Below are 19918 nucleotides of genomic sequence, written 5' to 3'. Positions count from 1 at the left end.
GTGAGGTTGTTGTCCTCACACCATGACACCAGACTGGCCACTTCCCTCCTGTAGGCCACCTCATCCCAACCAGTGATGCGTCGAATCACTGCGGTGTCATCTGCAAACTTAAGGATGATGTTATCTTTGTGGGAGGCGACACAGTCGTGGGTGAACAGGGTGTAGAGGGGCCTGTCCAAACAGACTGGGGCCTGCCAGTCAGAAAATCTAGGAGCAAGTCACAGAGGTTGGGGTGCAGGCCAAGTGCAGACAGTTTATGGGTGAGTTTATGGGGATAACCGTGTTAAAGGTGGAGCTGTAGTCAAAAAAGAGCATCCTGATATAGGAGTCTTTGTTCTTTAAATGGGAGAGGGAAAAATGTAGTGCGGCCGCTATGGCATCTGAGGTGGTCCTGTTGGGCTAGTAGGCATACTGTAGGGCCAGCACCTACACTCTCTCAAAACAATTCATGATGATTGGAGTGAGTGCTACCGGCCTGTAATCATTCAGGCAGGTGGGTGGGCCTGACTGAGTGAAAAGCTGAAGATGGAGCAGAGAACATCAGCCAGCTCATTGGCACGTCTTCCTTAGTGCTTTGTGTACCTGATGTGAAGAGACCGTTGGGGCAGGGGAGGGGGGGTTGTGTGGTCCAGGTGTGTGTGTGCCTCCACTCCCTGCTGTTGCTGGATGTCTCAAAGCGGGTGTAGAAAGTGTTGAGATCATCCGACAGACTGTCCGTGGAGCTGATTGTGCTGGTGGTGGTCCTGTAGGCCCTGCCACATACGTCCAGAGTCAGCAGTAGAATAGAAGCCCTCCTGCTTCTCTCTTTACTGCCTGTGAATTTCCCCTTGGGATTAATAAAGTATCTATCTATCTATCTATCTATCTATCTATCTATCTATCTATCTATCTATCTATCTATCTATCTATCTATCTATCTATCTATCTATCTATCTATCTATCTATCTATCTATTTTGGCTTCTCTGATGGCTTTTCTTAGTCCATACATTGCAGCTTTGTACTCCGTCTGAGTGCCTGATCTAAATGCAAGAGAGCGCGCACGCAGCATGTGGCGTACCTGACTGTTTATCCAGGGCTTCTGGTTGGGGAACTTCCTGACTGGTATTGTGAGCACGATGTTGTCAATACAGGTGCTAATGTACTCAGTCACGTACTCAGCATAGTCCTGTATGCTGATAGAAGAGTCCTCTACAGTGGCTGTAACCCTAAACACAACCCAGTCTGTCTGAACAAAACAGTCCTGCAGGGTGCTCTCAGTCTCTGGGGTCAAAAGTTTAACTTGCTTAATGATGGGGTTTGTTTGTTTCAGCCTTTGTCTGTAGGCTGGGTACAGGAACAGAGAGACATGGTCTGATTGTCCATGTGGGGGCGGGGTGCAGCCCTATATGCACCGCGTATGTTGCTGTAAACATGATCCAGTGTGTTCTTCTCTTGTGTGGGAATGTTCACGTGTTGGTGGTATTTAGGAAGTACAGTCCGTAAATTGCATTGATTAAAGTCACTAACTACAATAAAGACAGCATCGGGATGAGCCGTCTCTAAGGCGCTGATGATGTCATGGAGTTTACCGAGCATTGCCGTGGAGTTATCTTTCAGGGGGATGTAAACAGCTGCCAAAAACACAACAGTAAATTCCCTCAGTAGATAATAGGGTCGGCCTTTCAGCAGTAAAAAATCCCCATCTTGTGTGCAGTGCTTATAAACAGTCCGTACATCTCCACAACACGAGTTGTTAATAAACACACACACACCTCTTTAGCCTTACTGAAGGCTGTGGTGCGATCTCCTCGGTGCACGGAGTGAGTCTGTAGCTGTACGGCACATTCTGGGACTTTGTCCGAAAGCCAGGTCTCAGGGAAAATTAGAGCACAGCACTCAATTATTTCCCACTGCGCTGTAATCCTGGCTCTTAGCTCATCCAATTTGTTTTCCAAAGATTGCATCAATCAATCAATCAACATTTATTTATATAGCACATTTTCATACAGAAAAAATGTAGCTCAAAGTGCTTTACAAAATGAAGAATAGAAAAATAGAAGACACAATAAAAAATAAACATAAGTCAACATAGAATAAGTAAGGTCTGATGGCCAGGGTGGACAAAAAAACTCCAGACGGCTGGAGAAAAAATAAAATCTGTAGGGATTCCAGACCAAGAGACCGCCCAGTCCCCTCTGGGCATGTGGCCTAGCAAGAGGCTGGGTAGCGGTGGTCGACTAGCGTGGGCTTTCAGCCTAGCGTGGAGCCCTCCCCTCTTGCCTCGCTTGCGTTGCCGTCTCCGGAGCACTCTCTTGGGGTCAACTTGGTCACTCGAGCTCGGTGCTACGGGATCTTCCTGGGTATGGTTGTGGTGTTGGCTGCAGGAGCGAACAATAAACTGTAGCTCAGATGGTATAAAACCGATAAATTCCAGAGGACTGTGTGAGTTAGCAATGTCCAGCAATGTCTGTCTGCTGTATGATAGTAGTGCAAAGCATTTGTGCTCTCTAGAGAAGGCGAAAAACAAAAACACAAAACAAAACAAAAACGGTATGGAGTGGAGTGAGCAAACACGTCTGCCACAGAGGGCGCCATGCTTGAATTTGAAATTGAGTTATTTCTTAAATAACTAAGAAATACTGATGAGAATTATACTTTAACAGAACCCCTGTGACAGGTCATCTTTTCTGTCACTTGGTGGTCTTCACTCATTGAGCTCCTGTCTCACATTAACTGTTCATCCTCAGTGTCTCCTCAGATGGTTTCTCTGTGAGCTCTCGGCTTTATCTTTAAATCTCCTCCTCCTCTTCCTCTTCTCTTACAACAAACTTTCACTTTCGTTTCTTCACAAGTCACTTCCTTGTTTGTCTGACTGATTCTCTCTGTCTGCCTCTCCTCAGACTGACGATGGCTGAAGCGCAGCTGTTTGTATCAGAGGATGAGTTCACCTGCTCGGTGTGTCTGGACACCCTGATTGACCCCGTCACCATCCTCTGTGGACATAATTTCTGTCTGAAGTGCCTCACGGACTGCTGGGATCAGAATCAAGAGTGCAGCTGTCCTCAGTGCAGACACACCTTCACCACAAGGCCTGAGCTGAACAAAAACACTCTGCTGAATGAAGTCGTTAAGAAATTAAAGAAGACGGCACTCAGTCCTCCTCAGTCTCAGAGTTATGCTGGCCCTGGAGATGTGGAGTGTGACTTCTGTACTGGGAAGAAGTTCAGAGCAGTGAAGTCCTGTCTAACCTGCATGGCCTCCTACTGTCAGACTCACCTGCAGCCTCACTATGAAGGAGATGCCTGGAAGGGACACAAGCTGGTTGATCCTGATAGAAATCTGAAGGAGAAACTCTGTGAGAAACATCAGAAAAGTCTGGAGATGTTTTGCAAAACTGATGAGACCTGTATCTGCTTGATGTGTGTGGTGACTGGACATAAAAATCATGAAATAGTCGAGCTGGAGATGGAAAGAGAAGAAAAAGAGGTGAGTGGAGTTTAGTCTTTGATGAAAACAAAATGAATGACAGTAGTTAAGGGATTTGTAATGTAGTGAGACAAAGAAATCCATTCATCCATCTTAACACCCTCATTGTTGCCTACAGAGTAGTCAGTGGATCATCACCTTAGTATATGGAGACCCTGCTGAAGTCCTCTGCTCCTTCTCTCCCACTCGGTCTGGTGATGTCACCTCTGTGTGTTATCAGGTCTCAATCCCAACTCTTTTCCTGTGTAGAAATGATTTATCGATTATAAGCTATTTGTTAGTTGTCACATCTTCTCACTCATGGCAATCAACTTGTATCAACTGTCCTGCTACACTTGCTGAACAAACAGGCCCAGGCCTAATGTTACTCGATTATGTTTACCGCGTTTGTAAGTTGCTTTAGATTAAAGCTTCTGCCAAGTAAAATAAATGTAAAAATGTAAATGTCATATTTAAAGATATCCAAGGGCTGTGGAGCCTATCCTGGTGACACTGTGTGTAAGGCGTGAAACAGTCCAGGATGAGACACCCAAAGTTATTAGCGGACAGCCGAGTGAGCCGAGTGCTCTCATTAAACTGAGTTGATGTTCTTTGAGCATCTCAGGCAGTGAAGTTCAAACTACAACCTGCAGACCACAACTGTCCAGTGGCAGTGGTGCAAGAGTCACGTGGGCTACTCGTAGTAATGTCTGACATTCTGACCCTCATGAGGTATTTTTAGCAAGATGATGTTACTGTAAGTGACCATGCAGTGTCATCATAAACATAATTCAACACAAGGCTTGACACATCAATAGAGACACGTGGTACGTGTGCTTAGCGGGTTGTTTGCGTTTGTCTTGTTTGTCCATTATTAAAGAACTTGAGGTTAAATTTGGGCTGATCTCAAGGCCTTTTAAGAGACACATCATAGTCACATGTCAATCTATGTTGTTCTCCAGAGTTAAGTGTAAGATAATTAACAATAAATTCAGCTCAGAATTTTCAATATACTATTCCAATGTAGATTTTCTTATTTTAATGAAAAATCAAATCATGCACTTCATTAGTGATTAGAAATCATTTTATTTATTGTAACAATAAGGACATTATGAATGTCAAACCCCTAAGTGATAATCCCACCTAATGTATGATTATGACAAAGACTCTGAGCTTTCACAAACTCTAACAAGTCCAGCAGGAGTGTAAAGAACTTGCTAGAAGTGTAAGTCTGACCATCTAAGTCAGTTTTAAAAACCCCCTTCACTACCACACAACCACAATGTACAATAAGTTTAGATAAAGACACTTAACTTCAGTTCACCATTTGGTGCTTCTTCATTCATTCATTCAATTACTGTAGTGTCACATTGGCTCAGCTCATTTTCTTAAGCTGCCTCTGCCTGTCCCTCTTTTGTTGACTTGCAACTTCAGCTCAGATGTCAGTTCACTTGATAGTTTTTGGTGTCATCTGATCAGTCTGATCAACCACAGCAAAATGACACCCAGTGATGTCTCAGTATGTCACTCTTTATCACTTTGTGATTGAAAAAAGAGACAAAACTCAACCCCTTACAAATGTGATGGCCAACACTTAGCACCAATTAGCAGTAAAAAGGTTGTATTTTTGTGCATCCAAGACACCTACAGCAGCAAGTCCACTTCGTCCTTTATAACTCTTTGCAAGCACTACAACTCTGATCTCTGCCCCTGGATTAGCTTCTGCCCTGTAGTAAGACCCTTATTGTAGCCATCACAAAGGCTAAATGATCTCTTCTACTCCAAAGTGTAACGTAGTGCCAGACTGTAAGAACTGAAGACCACCTGTAGCAGAGATGGACGTGAGCGGCACATTCAGTCCTGCCAAGTAAAGGAAATCAAAGTGCACAAGTAAGAGAGACCCCACATACAACATCTCTAGTGAATTGCTGAAGGAGGAAATCAAGTGATCTCAGTTTACATGGCAGTTGTACATTTTTTCAGCACTTCTGACTGTAACTTGGTAGTTAAGAAAAGTAGTTTTTAATTTAGTCTTTTTTGTCATTCCTGTTTGTTAAATCAAATCTAAGTTGTGTCATGAAATGTAAAACAAATGTGTCGTGAAAATATCAGGACACACAAAGAGAAGAAGAAATCACAAAGTGAATGTGAATTCTGATCTGACCAAGCATGTCCTCTTGTGTGTCCAAACAGAAACAGCTAGGGGCGACACTGAGTGACATCAAGAGGAGACTTGAGGAGAGAGAGAAGACACTGAAGGAGACGAGGAGGGCGATGGAGGAGATGAAGGTGAGTGGAATATGAAGACAACACTTCACATCAAAGAGGGGAGAAATAAATGAGAACTTGAAGAGCAGCAGAGCTTCACTAATGATGATGAGTAGGGACACGAGAAGGGAGTGTTAGAGAAGACATGTTGGGTTGTCCTTCATGGCCTTTCACTGTTAACAAAATCCCAGGTGTTACTCAGTGGAGATTCAGACAGCATCACCCTAAAGTCCTCTGATATTCCATCAGCTGCTTAAAGGGGACTTAACTCTACTGACAGAAACTCACACTGAAGGTCGATGCCGATGTTCTGAATTAGATCAGCAGGCACAACATTTTTTAATGGTTAATTTTTTTTTGTTTGTTTTAAGAAAGTAGCATTGCATTCAATCAAGTTCAATGTATACATGAAATGACTTTCAAATTCCAACTAAAAATAATAATAAAAAAAAAACAAAGTTAAAATAGAAAACAGGAAGAAAAAAAACAAAAAAAAAAAAACTACCAAACAAGAATCACCCAAGAGAAAGAGGACCAAAATAATTTATGAAAGTAAATAAATAAATAAAAAGGCATAATATCCTTTTCCTCTGCTATGATTGCTTATTCTAAAGTTTTATTAATTAGATTTTGACATATTTTTAAAAAAAATCTTTGAAGAGAACTTCTAAGTGAGACTTTGTTTTTTTTTTTTTACCAATTTCAAATAGTTCAGAACATCAGTGACCCAGTGACTTATAACCAGAGGGCTATAAAATGTGCAAACATGTGCAGTGTGGTGAATAAAAAGTGCCGTTCATTTCAGTCATAATGTCAGTCAGATTCTATGATGTATCCATTTTCTATCTATCTATCTATCTATCTATCTATCTATCTATCTATCTATCTATCTATCTATCTATCTATCTACAGTGCATCCAGAAAGTATTCACAGCGCATCACTTTTTCCACATTTTGTTATGTTACAGCCTTTTTCCAAAATGGATTAAATTCATTTTTTTCCTCAGAATTCTACACACAACACCCCATAATGATAATGTGAAAAAAGTTTACTTGAGATTTTTGCAAATTTATTAAAAATAAAAAAATTGAGAAAGCACATGTACAGTACATAAGTATTCACAGCCTTTGCCATGAAGTTCCAAATTGAGCTCAGGTGCATCCTGTTTCCCCTGATCATCCATGAGATGTTTCTGCAGCTTAATTGGAGTCCACCTGTGGTAAATTCAGTTGATTGGACATGATTTGGAAAGGCACACACCTGTCTATAGAAGGTCCCACAATTGACAGTTCATGTCAGAGCACAAACCAAGCATGAAGTCAAAGGAATTGTCTGTAGACCTCCAAGACAGGATTGTCACGAGGCACAAATCTGGGGAAGGTTACAGAAAAATTTCTGCTGCTTTGAAGGTCCCAATGAGCACAGTGGCCTCCATCATCTGTAATTGGAAGAAGTTCGAAACCACCAGGACTCTTCCTAGAGCTGGCCGGCCATCTAAACTGAGCAATCAGGGGAGAAGAGCCTTAGTCAGGGAGGTGACAAAGAACCCAATGGTCACTTGTCAGAGCTCCAGAGGTCCACTGTGGAGAGAGGAGAACCTTCCAGAAGGACAACCACCTCTGCAGCAATCCACCAATCAGGCCTGTATGGTAGACTGGCCAGACGGAAGCCACTCCTTAGTAAAAGGCACATGGCAGCCCGCCTGGAGTTTGTCAAAAGGCACCTGAAGGACTCTCAGACCATGAGAAACAAAATTCTCTGGTCTGATGAGACAAAGATTGAACTCTTTGGTGTGAATGCCAGGCGTCACGTTTGGAGGAAACCAGGCACCGCTCATCACCAGGCCAATACCATCCCTACAGTGAAGCATGGTGGTGGTGGCAGCATCATGCTGTGGGGATGTTTTTCAGCGGCAGGAATTGGGAGACTAGTCAGGATAAAGGGAAAGATGACTGCAGCAATGTACAGAGACATCCTGGATGAAAACCTGCTCCAGAGCACTCTTGACCTCAGACTGGGGCGACGGTTCATCTTTCAACAGGACAATGACCCTAAGCACACAGCCAAGATATCAGCGGAGTGGCTTCAGGACAACTCTGTGAATGTCCTTGAGTGGCCCAGCCAGAGCCCAGACTTGAATCTGATTGAACATCTCTGGAGAGATCTTAAAATGGCTGTGCACCGACGCTTCCCATCCAACATGATGGAGCTTGAGAGGTGCTGCAAAGAGGAATGGGCGAAACTGGCCAAGGATAGGTGTGCCAAGCTTGTGGCATCATATTCAAAAAGACTTGAGGCTGGAATTGCTGCCAAAGGTGCATCAACAAAGTATTGAGCAAAGGCTGTGAATACTTATGTACATGGGATTTCTCAGTTTTTTTATTTTTAATAAATTTGCAAAAACCTCAAGTAAACTTTTTTCACGTTGTCATTATGGGGTGTTGTGTGGAGAATTCTGAGGAAAAAAAATGAATTTAATCCATTTTGGAACAAGGTTGTAACATGGGGTGGCACGGTGGTGCAGTGGTAGCGCTGTTGCCTTGCAGTTAGGGGACACGGGTTCGCTTCCCGGGTCCTCCCTGCGTGGAGTTTGCATGTTCTCCCCATGTCTGCGTGGGTTTCCTCCGGGCGCTCCGGTTTCCTCCCACAGTCCAAAGACATGCAGGTTAGGTGGATTGGCGATTCTAAATTGGCCCTAGTGTGTGCTTGGTGTGTGGGTGTGTTTGTGTGTGTCCTGCGGTGGGTTGGCACCCTGCCCAGGATTGGTTCCTGCCTTGTGCCCTGTGTTGGCTGGGATTGGCTCCAGCAGACCCCCGTGACCCTGTATTTGGATTCAGCGGGTTAGAAAATGGATGGATGGATGGATGGGTTAGAGAATGGATGGATGGATGGGTTGTAACATAACAAAATGTGGAAAAAGTGATGCGCTGTGAATACTTTCTGGATGCCCTCTATCTATCTAATTTCCTCAGTCTTATGTAGACTCATGTGTGGGTTAGGCAGAACGTCTGATCACTATTTCACTACTGCTACTCAGCTTTGAACCAAAGTCTTTAAATTGTCCTGCACTGGTGGTCTGATCCAACCTCTTATAATTGCTCAAATACAACTGGACATATTTGACAATGACAACTGGATCCTTCCTTCCCTGCTCTGGCCAGGAGCCTATCCAACCAACCAGGGAGGTTTTCCGGATGTGTACCAAAAGGCAAACACCATATAAGACACTATGCATCTGGACTAAAGCTTCTTCTAAATTATATAGTAAATAAATTCCATATTATCATTTCTTCCCTCTTTCTAGAGGATGGTTTGAGGTGACCTTTTAGGGCTTCTCATCCCTGCCTTCTGTCACAGAGTTATCTGAGTCAGTGTGCAGATGTGCAAAGTTCTAAAAACAACAGAAGACCACCAGATTTGGGGTTGATGATCATAGAAAGCATACACCTTTTACCTTACATTTAATTCCCACGTAGTAACACACAGCCAGGTGTCATCATACAAGTATGAGCCAAAGCTGCAATACGAAATTCATTAGTTATAATATAAAGTTCAAAAATTAAGTAGAAATACTTCAAACATGAAAATAAAGACTCACAGCTGAGAGCCTTACAATGAGATGATGAAGGGTAAATAAGCAGAGATTTTATGAAATTAAATGAAATCTGATGCTCCTTGACCAACACCTAGTCCCTCTTGTTTAATATCTCCATCTCACAGGTCTGACATGGTGATGTCTTTTTTTTTTTTTTTTTTTCTAGGGACAATTTAGAATCGCCAATGCACCTAACCTGCATATGTTTGGACTGTGGGAGGAAACCAACACAGACATGGGGAGAACATGCAAACTCCATGCAGGGAGGACCCAGGAAACGAACCCGGGTCTCCTAACTGCGAGGCAGCAGCGTTACCCACTGTGCCACCGTGCCAGAAATATTTATATTTTCACACAATTACCTTCTAACACACAAGTTTACTCCTCAATACAAATACACCTTCTTCTTCTTCTTCTTCTTTATTCCAGGTGTGTGTTGTCCTTCTCTACTCTGAAACCACAGGCTGAGCAGGAGATGCCCTTTGTAAAGGCAGACTTTTATAAAAACTCACAGGTCAAATGGAGTCCTCACCAGACAGCAGAGCTGTCCCCCAGCAGTTTCTGCCAATGGCTTTCAAGATCCTTTACAAGGATGTCTTTCATGATTGCGTATCCCATAAAGTCCTGCAATTTCCTTAATGGGAGCATCAGCAGAGAGGGGAAGTTACTCGGCATACTGGGGGTAATATATTATCTGGGTGGTGGTCTGCAACTGACATTCCATCTGCAAATAAAGTACCAGCAATAACTCCAGCCAATACAAAATGTCATTCATGACATTAAAATAACAACAAATGTGTCTTGTGATTGGTTGTTTTTATCAGATGACTCAATTCTAAATCTTTATCCTATTTATTCAGATTTCTGTGGAAAGAGTTGTGGAAGAAAATGAGAACAGCTTCACTGCTCTGATACGGTGCATTGAGGAAGTGCACAGGAAACTGACTGAGAGGATCAAAGAACAAGAAAAAAGAGAAACAGAGAAGGCTGAAGGAATCATGGAGCAACTGGAGAAGGACATTGAGGAGCTGAAGAGAAGAGAAGCAGAACTGAAGGAGCTTTCAGAGACCGAGCACAATCTCCATTTTCTACAGGTGAGAGCGACATTTCACAAAGAGTCTGATCAGACTGGGGTGTGTAGGACATGAGAACATTTAGAGATAAATTTAAAAGATATGAGGAGTTTGTACAACATAACAAGAGTAGGCCATTTAGCTCTGCATATATCATCTTTTCATATTTCCTTAACATTTTATATATTCTATTTACAAATATCTCAAAGTTGGTACCTTCATGTACGTGACAGAGAGATGAATCTACAATTATCTGCGTGAAAAAGTGAACTTTTATGAAAAAAATGATGACGTCTAATAAAGGATTGTGCCACCTATTCTGCCAGGCCGCCTTCTGATATCTCCATCCTTAAACAGATGAGACTCAATTCCTTCAGCATTTCTCCCAGCTCAGACCCCACAGTCCAGTCTCATCTCTTGTTTTTCTTGTGTACTTTTCTCTCACATTACACACAATAGTCCTGATGTCAACTGTGTTTAGCAGACGTTAGGGAGAATCTCTTCTTGATTTACACTCCACACATGGTGGTCACTATATAACTCAGCTTGCCACAGCATTCTCTACTTTATGTGGTTGATGATGGTGATGAAGACACAAAGGCTCCCAAGCTTTCTTTACAAGTCACACTTCTGAGTTGCAGACCTTCAATTGTATAATCATATTGAAGAGCTTTCTCCCTATATGTGTTAGTCTTTACATTTAATTTAATTAAGTTTGCCTCAGTACCATAAAAATCCCAATACTTTATTTTGTGTGCCAAATCAATTCTGGGCCCACTTGTTCCCTCAGTCCCTTTTTCTTGAGTCTCCTCTCATGGAGTTCTACGTGAAAAGCTCATTGATAGTTAAGGTCGATGATCTCTGATGCTCCACTACACTCCACCAAATATTCTCTCATAAATAACCAACAAGTCAATGACAGGTATTCTCACCATCTAAATCCACGCTGACTGCCCACCACACTCATCCTTAATTCAGAAGACCCTCATCTTATCAGCATTACTTATTTTTTAATGTCTCCTTTCTGAAATCTCATCCCCTCTTCTCTCCTGATGCAGACTTTCTCATCCCGCTGTGTCCTTCCTGCTGATGGAGACTTGCTGAGCTTCACTGTCACTGCTGAATTCTCTTCTGAGGGCCTGAGAAAGGAGCTGTCAGGTCTGAAAAAAAGTCTGGAGAAGATCAGCCAGGGGGACATCATGACAAGGACTCCATCAGGTAAGTGTGAGTGTCTGGTGAAATTGTGTTTGTTATTGAAGTCCATTAGGAGGACCAGAGTGACAATAGGAGTACACTGAAGAAGGCCTGCTCTTTCACATTTATCTGCCATCCTTTGCTGTTAATAATTTTTTACTATATAGTGCTTTCACAGTGATTAGCTGAGTGATAACAGACTCTCTTAATAATCAGTTGTTCTTTATCAGATGTTTTGGAATTTTAACTTGAAATGTTACACTCCTTATACGATTTCCATATACTTTCTTAAAAAAAAGTAATTTTTTCACTAGATGGAGCCCTGAAGATGTCCCCAACTGTACCTGCTTGTCAATATTTATAAAATACAGCATATTTATGACATTGTATGTCAGCACAAAAAACAACCTATGGAGTTCAAGAGTGAGGCAAAGATCAGTGTTAAGGGATGAAGCAACTGGGAAGGAAGGGCCTTGGTCAGGGAGGTGACCAAACACCTAATGGTCAATACAACAGAACTTCAGACGTCCTCTGCTGAGATGAGAGAAACTGTAGGAAGGACAGCCATCTCAGCAGAGCTGCACAAATCAAGAGTTTATGGTAGAGTGGTCAGGCAGAAGATACTCTCGAGTAAAAGACAAATGACAGCCTGAAAGTATCAAGGGAAAGATTCAATGATCTGAAAAGACAAACATTTAACTCTTTAGACAGAAGACCAATCCGGATGTCTGGAGGGGACCAGGCACTGTTTACTATCTGCCTAATGCCATCTCTACAGTGAAGATGGTGGTGACAGCATCAGGCTATGGGGACAAAGTGACAGGTCAGAATTTAGGGAGGGAGAAGTACTGTCAAATACAGAGAGGTCCTTAAAGAAAACCTGTGACCTCAGACTGGGCAATGGATCAACAACCTGAAGATTACAGCCAAGACAGCTCTGGAGTGGCTTTGTGACAAGTCTGAGTGTCCTCGAGTGACCAGACTGAGACTCCACAGAACGTGTATGGAGAGACCTGAAGATGGCAGTTCAGAGACACTTCACTTGAAATCTAACAGAGTTTGAGAGGATCTTCCAGTAAGAATGGGATCAACTGGCCAAATCCAGGAGCGCAAAACTCAAAGAGACACTTAGTCATGAAGACCACCAAAGGGGCATCCACAAAGACCTGAATTAAGTGTCTGAATACTTCTAGGAAGGAGAAGTTTCAGTTTTGATTTGTAATACATTTGCAGACCTTTCTGATGGTTTACTGAGTGTAGACTGATGAGCACAAAGGCACATTAATCAATTTAAAATTAAATCAACAACACGGTAAAGTGCGCAGAAAGTTAAGGGGCCTCAATACTCTCTGACTCCCTGTATGTTTATTATTAATATGAATATTCAAATTGACATTTGGCCTAATTTGCCAGCCCTTGTATATTTTATAAATGTTTTATTTGAACTCCTCTGCATTTGTAATACGTGTTTAAGAACTAAACTAAGATCACACAATGTCATCTTCACAGTTTCCATTCTTCTTCTCTTTTCTTTTTATTTTCAGCTCATGACGTTCCAGTTTTCACCCTCCAGCCTCCTGAACCTCAGAGCAGAGACGACTTTTTAAAATGTGAGTTTGTGCTTTGACTGAATGGATCATCACAATAAAAATCATTGAAGTTTTAATAGACCAGGACAGGCTTAGGATATGAAAGTCTGAGTGTTGTGTGACTGAGGGGATGAGAGTGATGGGGGTCCTGTGACTGGTGCATTATGGGATAGAGAGACTCAGGCAGTGAATCACCAAAGTCGTCTGTTTAACCCGAGTCTTGATATGTCCACAAATTTTAAAAAAGGAAAAGAAAAAATAAAATCCACATCATGGGGTGCACTTACTTTTTCACATGACTGTATATACAGACACAGTATTAATTTAAAAATGAAGTACTGTTTTATGTGAAATAAGTCCTCGTCATTCTCCATTCTTTACTCCACAGAGCAGACACTTTGCTTTGAGTTCTCGACTTCATAAATTTTAAACATTAAAACAAATTAAAATGGCAGAGGAAATTATTGGGGGTCCTTAGAAATTCAAAGACCCCACTGGACTGTCGTGACATCTCAAGCTGACTGATTCCTCTAATGAGTGTCACCGGGGTCTTCAGTCACTCAGTCAAGTCCTCACTCTGCTGTGTTGTGTCATTGTGTGCCTCACACTGAATAAGGACAAGAGAAGAGGAGGAGATGAAGAAGGTCACAGCCAAGGGTGGTCAAGGTGAAGACTACAAGACCACCTCCACAGAGCTTCATGTTCCAGTGAGCACAGCTGCTAATATTCTCAAGATGTTTGAGGATCCGCAGGACTGTAGCCCACCTCCGTGATGAGACCACCAGAGTAAAGCTGACCTCAGATTGAACAGAAGTAGAGTTTAAATGGAGGAGAAAAAACAAGAAAACATCAAGAGAGACTCAGGCTGACCTCCGAGATCAAAGGACAACAGAAGTCAAGTCACACAGTCTGTTACTGTGTCAATGACAGTGGGCTCCATGGTAGAAGACTCTACTTCTGAAGTACAAACACAAACTGGAGTTTTCTAAACTGCGTGTTAATCAGCCACAGTGCTGAAGACTTTGGACTGAAGAAACGAAATGAGAGCTTTATGATGAGTCACAGCAGCTCTGTGTCCACAGAAGACAAAGCGACGCCATTAATGGACTGAGGTTGAAGTGCTGAATCCGTGAAGGTCACAATGAAATCAGGAGATCATCAAGGTGTTTGGGAGCAAATGTCACCAAGCTGAGACCACCAAGAATGGGGGAAAAGAAGACATTGGAATGTTGTGAAGTGTCTGCTATGGGCCCTGAACTGAATCCAAGTCAACATCGGACGTCAAGAAGAGTGGGCCGGGTGGGCATTGAGAGGAGTAGAAGTCTCATCCAAAGCTACAGGAAGTGTTTGAAGGCAGGTCTCACCTGAAAAAAGTCGATTAGAGACAATTAGGTGAGGGTCCCAATAATTGTGTTCACGCCATTGTCATTTATTTTATTGGGTTCATCTGAAATTAAAAAAAAAAAAAAGAGTCTGCTGTGTGGAATAAGAATGGCGGATGACAATCACTGTGGTCAGTTTACTCTTATTTGACAGAAAATTGGGATTCTTGTTAAAAAAGTGGAAAGAGACCAAAACTACTGGGGGCATGTCGGTGACACAAATACTAGAGACAGACGTGACAGGTGACATATAATGATATAAATAGGATTCATTCAGGTCAGCAGACCATCATGACCGTGGTGGGTTTACATTGAAGTGAATTTTCACAGAGCATTGTCAAACCAGTTTAATCCAGTTCAGTCTGCGTTTTGTTAAGTCAGGTGCTCACAACCACACAAGGCCAATTAAGAGTCGCCAATTCATCCAACATGCACGTCTGTGGATTGTGTGAAGAAAACCAGGAGTGACACGAGGAGAACATGCTGACCAGACAAAGACAACTACTGGTCACCAAATTCAAAGTCGTGAAGCTCAATCTGTGAGGCCGCAGCTCCAACCCATCAGCCGTCATGCTGTCCTGACTCGAGTTCTCACAGTTCAGTAACACTTCTTCACACCTTTCATTATTTTGAACCTGCATCTTTAGATTTTAAAGTTAATTTCTACTAAATGAATTGTTTCCTTTAATGACTGAGTAGCTTCAGTTCACTCCATGATGATTTTCTTCATGAACTTCACATCTCTCAGCACTCAATTGCCGTCTTGTTTGCTGGCCTGTAAATCATTGAGCTGTCAGTTTGTGATGAAGTGTGACAGTGGATTGATTTTAAATTAAAGAGGTGGACTGTGACAATGAAAATGTCATTTAATAAAGCCAGTAGTCCATGTGGACAGTCCATTTGAAATCTGACCTCGACGGTGACCTTCTGCTCATAATGATGGCGCTGATCAGGGCAGCCACAGTTGTTTGTTCGCTGCTGATGTGTTGTTTTTCTCTGTTAACTTTGCCTTTTGTAACAATATGAGGATTACATACACACGAGATCAGCTCCTGTCTATTGGGATTGGACTTCATTTCTCCTCCACTGATTAAAGACACTTTCATACGGATTTAGCACTTATGAACCTCTGACTGTAGACTCGGACTCCCAGCCAAGTAACTCCCTCTGGTGTAAGTCTCTGGTGGGGTTCAGGAGACGCTCTTGTCGAGTGCCCCTTCCCTTACTAGTTTTATCAACGTCAGACCACTGAGGCCCAAAACAGATGAACTTCATCTTCTTCTCAGCCCCAGTAAGGATTATTCTCTCTGGTCAGCATATTGCTGTGTGGACACCTGGCTTACTGCATCAGTTCCTGACTCCACATTAGAACTGCTGGGGTTTCTGCTTTACAGAGCAGTTAGAGATGCTGATCATCACACCAAGTCAAAGGCGCTGGAGTCTGCTGCTACATTAGCATGTTTGTGTGGACTCCCACCTCTCAGACGGTCTCTGTATCAGCACAGGTGCCCCTCAAGGCTGTGGACTGCCCCCCTACTTTGCTCCTTGTACCCCAATGACTGCAGGTCCACTGATCCTTCAGTTAAATCATTAAGACCACCATTATTGGTCAAATTACTAACAGCAATGAAACACCTTCTAGAAAAGAGGGGTCTCGTCTTGTGTCTTGGTGACATTCAAAACCCTGCTGCTCAAGACCCCCGAGACAGTGGAAATGACCATTGACTTTCACAAACAGCAGTCACAACCTCTAACACTAGAAATCAATGATTCAGCAGTCAATATGGTGGACTCCTTCAACGTTCAGAGCACAACAATCACAGACACTCTCAGCTGGGACATGAACACCACCACATCACTAAGAAGGCACAGCGGCAATTGGACTTCTTATACCAGATAAAGAAATATAATATTTCACAGTAAGTCCTCGTTTAGTTTCACAAAGTTTAATCACATTCTCCATTGGTGTCTGGTATGGCTCACCAACTGCACACTCCAAAAATAAATGAGAGCGTGTGGTGAGGTCTGCTGTGCTCTTCATCTGTGCAGACCTGTAGACATCTCGTGTCACTAACCGTGTCATAAAGACCACCATGGACTCATCTCAGCAGCTCGTCACTTCTTCACACAAACTCTCAAGCACGCTTCGCTCCCAGTCCCATTACACACTTCCAGATTTCCTCACTTGTTTTCTTTTCTGTCCTTTCAGACTTCTGTCCCCTCACACTGGACATCAACACAGCACACACATGGCTCCATCTGTCTGAAGGGAACAAGAAGGTGACACGTGAGAGTGCAAAAACCGAATATCCTGATCATCCTGACAGATTTGACTGCTGGGAACAAGTTCTGTGCAAAGAGGCATTGACTGGGACTCGCTGTTACTGGGAGGTGGAGTGCAGTGGATATGTTGTGGATATTGGAGTTGCATATAAAGGACTGAGAAGGAAAGGACGGGGCGAGGAGTGCGGCCTTGGATACAACAACAAGTCCTGGAGTTTGCAGTGGTTTATTTCCAGGTACTCTGTGCATCACAATAACAAGGGGATGGTAATCAGTGGCCCCTACAGCCCCAGAATAGGTGTGTATCTGGACTGGCCTGCTGGCTCTCTGTCATTTTATAGCGTCTCACACACAATGACCCTCCTGCACAGGTTCAACACCTCCTTCACTGAGCCCCTCTATCCAGGGTTTAGTGTTGGTCTTAACTGCAGTGTAACAATCAGCCATCTGACACCATGTGACCACTGACCAGTACCCTTTACGTGTCATTTGATATCCCCACAAGCGCAGGTGTCTTTGTGTTTGGGGTGAAATTAAATTTAAAGGATTGGGGGCTTGGGGGGGCACCTCTGTGATTGAATTTTTGAATGATAATGTGGGACGAGTGCGGCTGTCAGGGTGTCCACTATTATTGGGGTTTGATTAGCCAATCAGATGTGTGTGTCTTAATAAGGGGCGGTGACACCTCAGACCAGTCTGACCAGTAGGGGTCACTGTTGATTCACAGCCACATGTCCTTCAGGCTGACACCCCAACAACTACTGAGGCCCCCAAGTGTCACTGAATGTCACCTGTTAAGTAGGAGGCATGTGGTCCTGCTGGATCACCACAACTGAAAGGCGCTATACAGACTCAGTATGTACTGGCACCCCCTCCAGAGTTGGCCCACCTCGTCCACAAACCTGAAATTGAAAAGCAGATAACAAAGACAAGGAATGGACAGAAGGGGTCACTGATTGGTCAGTCGCCAAACTACTGCCTCTTGTGGCCACTCTAAATTTTACACAGCAATTAATACAAAAAGGAAATTTAAAAGATAAAAGCAGAAAGCATTCCATGAAATCCTGAGCAGTAAAACATGAAAGGAGAGAATGAGAAACAATCAGAGAGTCAGACGAATGGAGACTTTAACAGGAGGACTGAGGGGTGGGACTGAAGTGCAGTGGACACCCGCCATATTACACACATGGGAAAGGTCAGCAGTGAAGGGGGGAGAACAGAATACAGTGCAGTGGAAAAGAAATAAGAATAAAGTAAAAACACAAGAATAAAATAAAGAACTTTAAATATTATATCTAAAACTAATTAAGATTTAAATGAATTAAGAGTAAAATAAGGGTGACGCGATCACACAGTCACATGACCTTCAGAGCTGACAGGTGAGCTGATTCTTCTGTAGCCAAACTGCCCCCTCTAGTGGCCACTCTCAATATTAAATGAATGGCAAGGCTGAGGGGGAGGAAAGATTTGGGTTTGATCAAATGGATATTTAGTGGAAATTTCTTAATATTGTCATTAGCTTTAAGGAGAGTGCGACTTTGTTAGGTTGTGTAAGATTCTTGTCATAAAGTCCTTAGCCAAGTTAAATGGCGACCTCTATTGGCATAGCTTTAGAACGCAGTTGTGGAACTTTTTCTTACGTACTTCCAGGTGAAAGTTCATGCTTTGCTATTTTTTCGTTGATTTGTTTACTTACTGCATGTTGTAAGATCAGTTTGCCCTTTTCCCATTTAACCTGAGCCATTAATGCTGTGCGTTCTTGCGGAAAAGTAGGTTTATTCTCGATAATTTGGTAGCAGTGCTACTACTATGAATTTAAACTGCATCTCCCAGCAGTCCCTGGTGGTCAAAGTAGTTTAAAAGGAGGGCAGGTGGCCAAAGGAAAGAAAGTGTGTTTTATTGTTGTATTTTGGTTCAGTTTAACTGTGAGACTGCTTTCTGTTGTTTAAGCCGTAATTAGTTTTGTGTTATTCATTGTTGGAGTCGGGATTGTCTTCTGTCTACCTGTGTCCTGAAGATTGATTATGGATTCATTGGCTTCCCCGCAAGAAAAGGAGCGCTCCTGAACCATCCATCCATCTTCACCCTTACAGTGGCTACCGGTAGGACTGTTTTTCATTCCCTTGCAGCGTGCAGGTCTCTGGACTCACTATCATCATCTATCATTTCATCCGGTGTTGTTTCCATTGACTTTGCTGTGTGAAGTTGTTTGTGTTTATATGTTTGATGTAATATCGCCGTAGGGGTTCTGGGGTGGTATTATTGTTTTCATTTATATGATTTAATTGCATTACATTCTTTAAAAATTGTTATTCCCCAGTGTGCTGTCTCTGCTGTGAGTGTGTGTGGGTCGAGCCAAGGTTGGTAACGTCCCTGTGATCCACTATAAAAATTAAATAAATCACCGTCATCTTGACGGTGTGAATCTTAGCGGCACCTGACCGCTACAATTTAATATAAAAAGGTTCAAATGTATGTTAAAGTTAGATGTGCAGAGTAGTTAAAATGAGTACTTGAATATAATGGTGTGACTGAGCGTATGTATTTAACTTTATTTACAGACCACAGCAACAGGAATTAAAGTCCTTTCTGAGTTCAGACTGTGTTTCTTTTATATCACCTGGAAGGGGGAGTTTACAGCAGTCAAGTTGTGCAGCTGTGGAGTTAATAGCGGCCAGACCTCTCATCGTGTCTTCTATCCATCCATCCATTTTCCAACCCGTTGAATCCGAACACAGGGTCACGGGGGTCTGCTGGAGCCAATCCCAGCCAACACAGGGCACAAGGCAGGGACCAATCCTGGGCAGGGTGCCAACCCACCACAGTCGTGTCTTCTACATTTCGGATTTTATCTCACCCGCATTTCCTGCACCAGCCTAACGTACCGAGGCCAGCCCTCACTTACAGCGATTTTGAGTTCTTCAGCTGAGACCAGGGCTGCCAGTTTGTGTGACTTTTGATGAATCAATAGATTTCAAATAAACATCCACTGCCTCTGCCGACGGTGCTCTTCGGAAATGAAAAGTTCAGAGTAGTGATGGGCTGCTCGATACTGACATGTTGACACCGTGCCGAGCTTTCGAAGTGC

At 42.9% G+C, this 19918-nt stretch overlaps 1 protein-coding gene across 1 annotated transcript; it reads left to right on the top strand.

Moving 5' to 3' along the window:
- Positions 1 to 2831: 2831 nt before the first annotated feature.
- LOC120529005 (tripartite motif-containing protein 16-like) lies at positions 2832 to 19428 on the top strand. The gene is made up of 5 exons (XM_039753067.1): positions 2832 to 3466; positions 5639 to 5734; positions 10170 to 10262; positions 16190 to 16413; positions 16635 to 19428. Exons 1-5 carry the CDS (start codon positions 2888 to 2890, stop codon positions 17296 to 17298), a joined length of 1656 nt encoding a protein of 551 aa, XP_039609001.1. The 5' UTR covers positions 2832 to 2887; the 3' UTR covers positions 17299 to 19428.
- The last annotated feature ends 490 nt before the right edge of the window (positions 19429 to 19918 follow it).

The sequence above is a fragment of the Polypterus senegalus genome, chromosome 4, assembly GCF_016835505.1.
Source record: "Polypterus senegalus isolate Bchr_013 chromosome 4, ASM1683550v1, whole genome shotgun sequence".
NCBI lineage: Eukaryota > Metazoa > Chordata > Cladistia > Polypteriformes > Polypteridae > Polypterus > Polypterus senegalus.
The sequence above is the reverse complement of the archived record's forward strand: the minus strand, read 5'-3'. Positions and strand labels throughout refer to the sequence as shown.

Bases quoted from the DNA above. Each gene is read 5' to 3' on its own strand.
- LOC120529005 (XM_039753067.1), top strand. From the start codon at position 2,888: ATGGCTGAAGCGCAGCTGTTTGTATCAGAGGATGAGTTCACCTGCTCG. The intron at 3,467-5,638 runs GTGAGTGGAGTT...GTGTCCAAACAG, and splicing joins TGGAAAGAGAAGAAAAAGAG to AAACAGCTAGGGGCGACACT. The intron at 10,263-16,189 runs ATCAAAGAACAA...AACACCTTCTAG, and splicing joins ACAGGAAACTGACTGAGAGG to AAAAGAGGGGTCTCGTCTTG.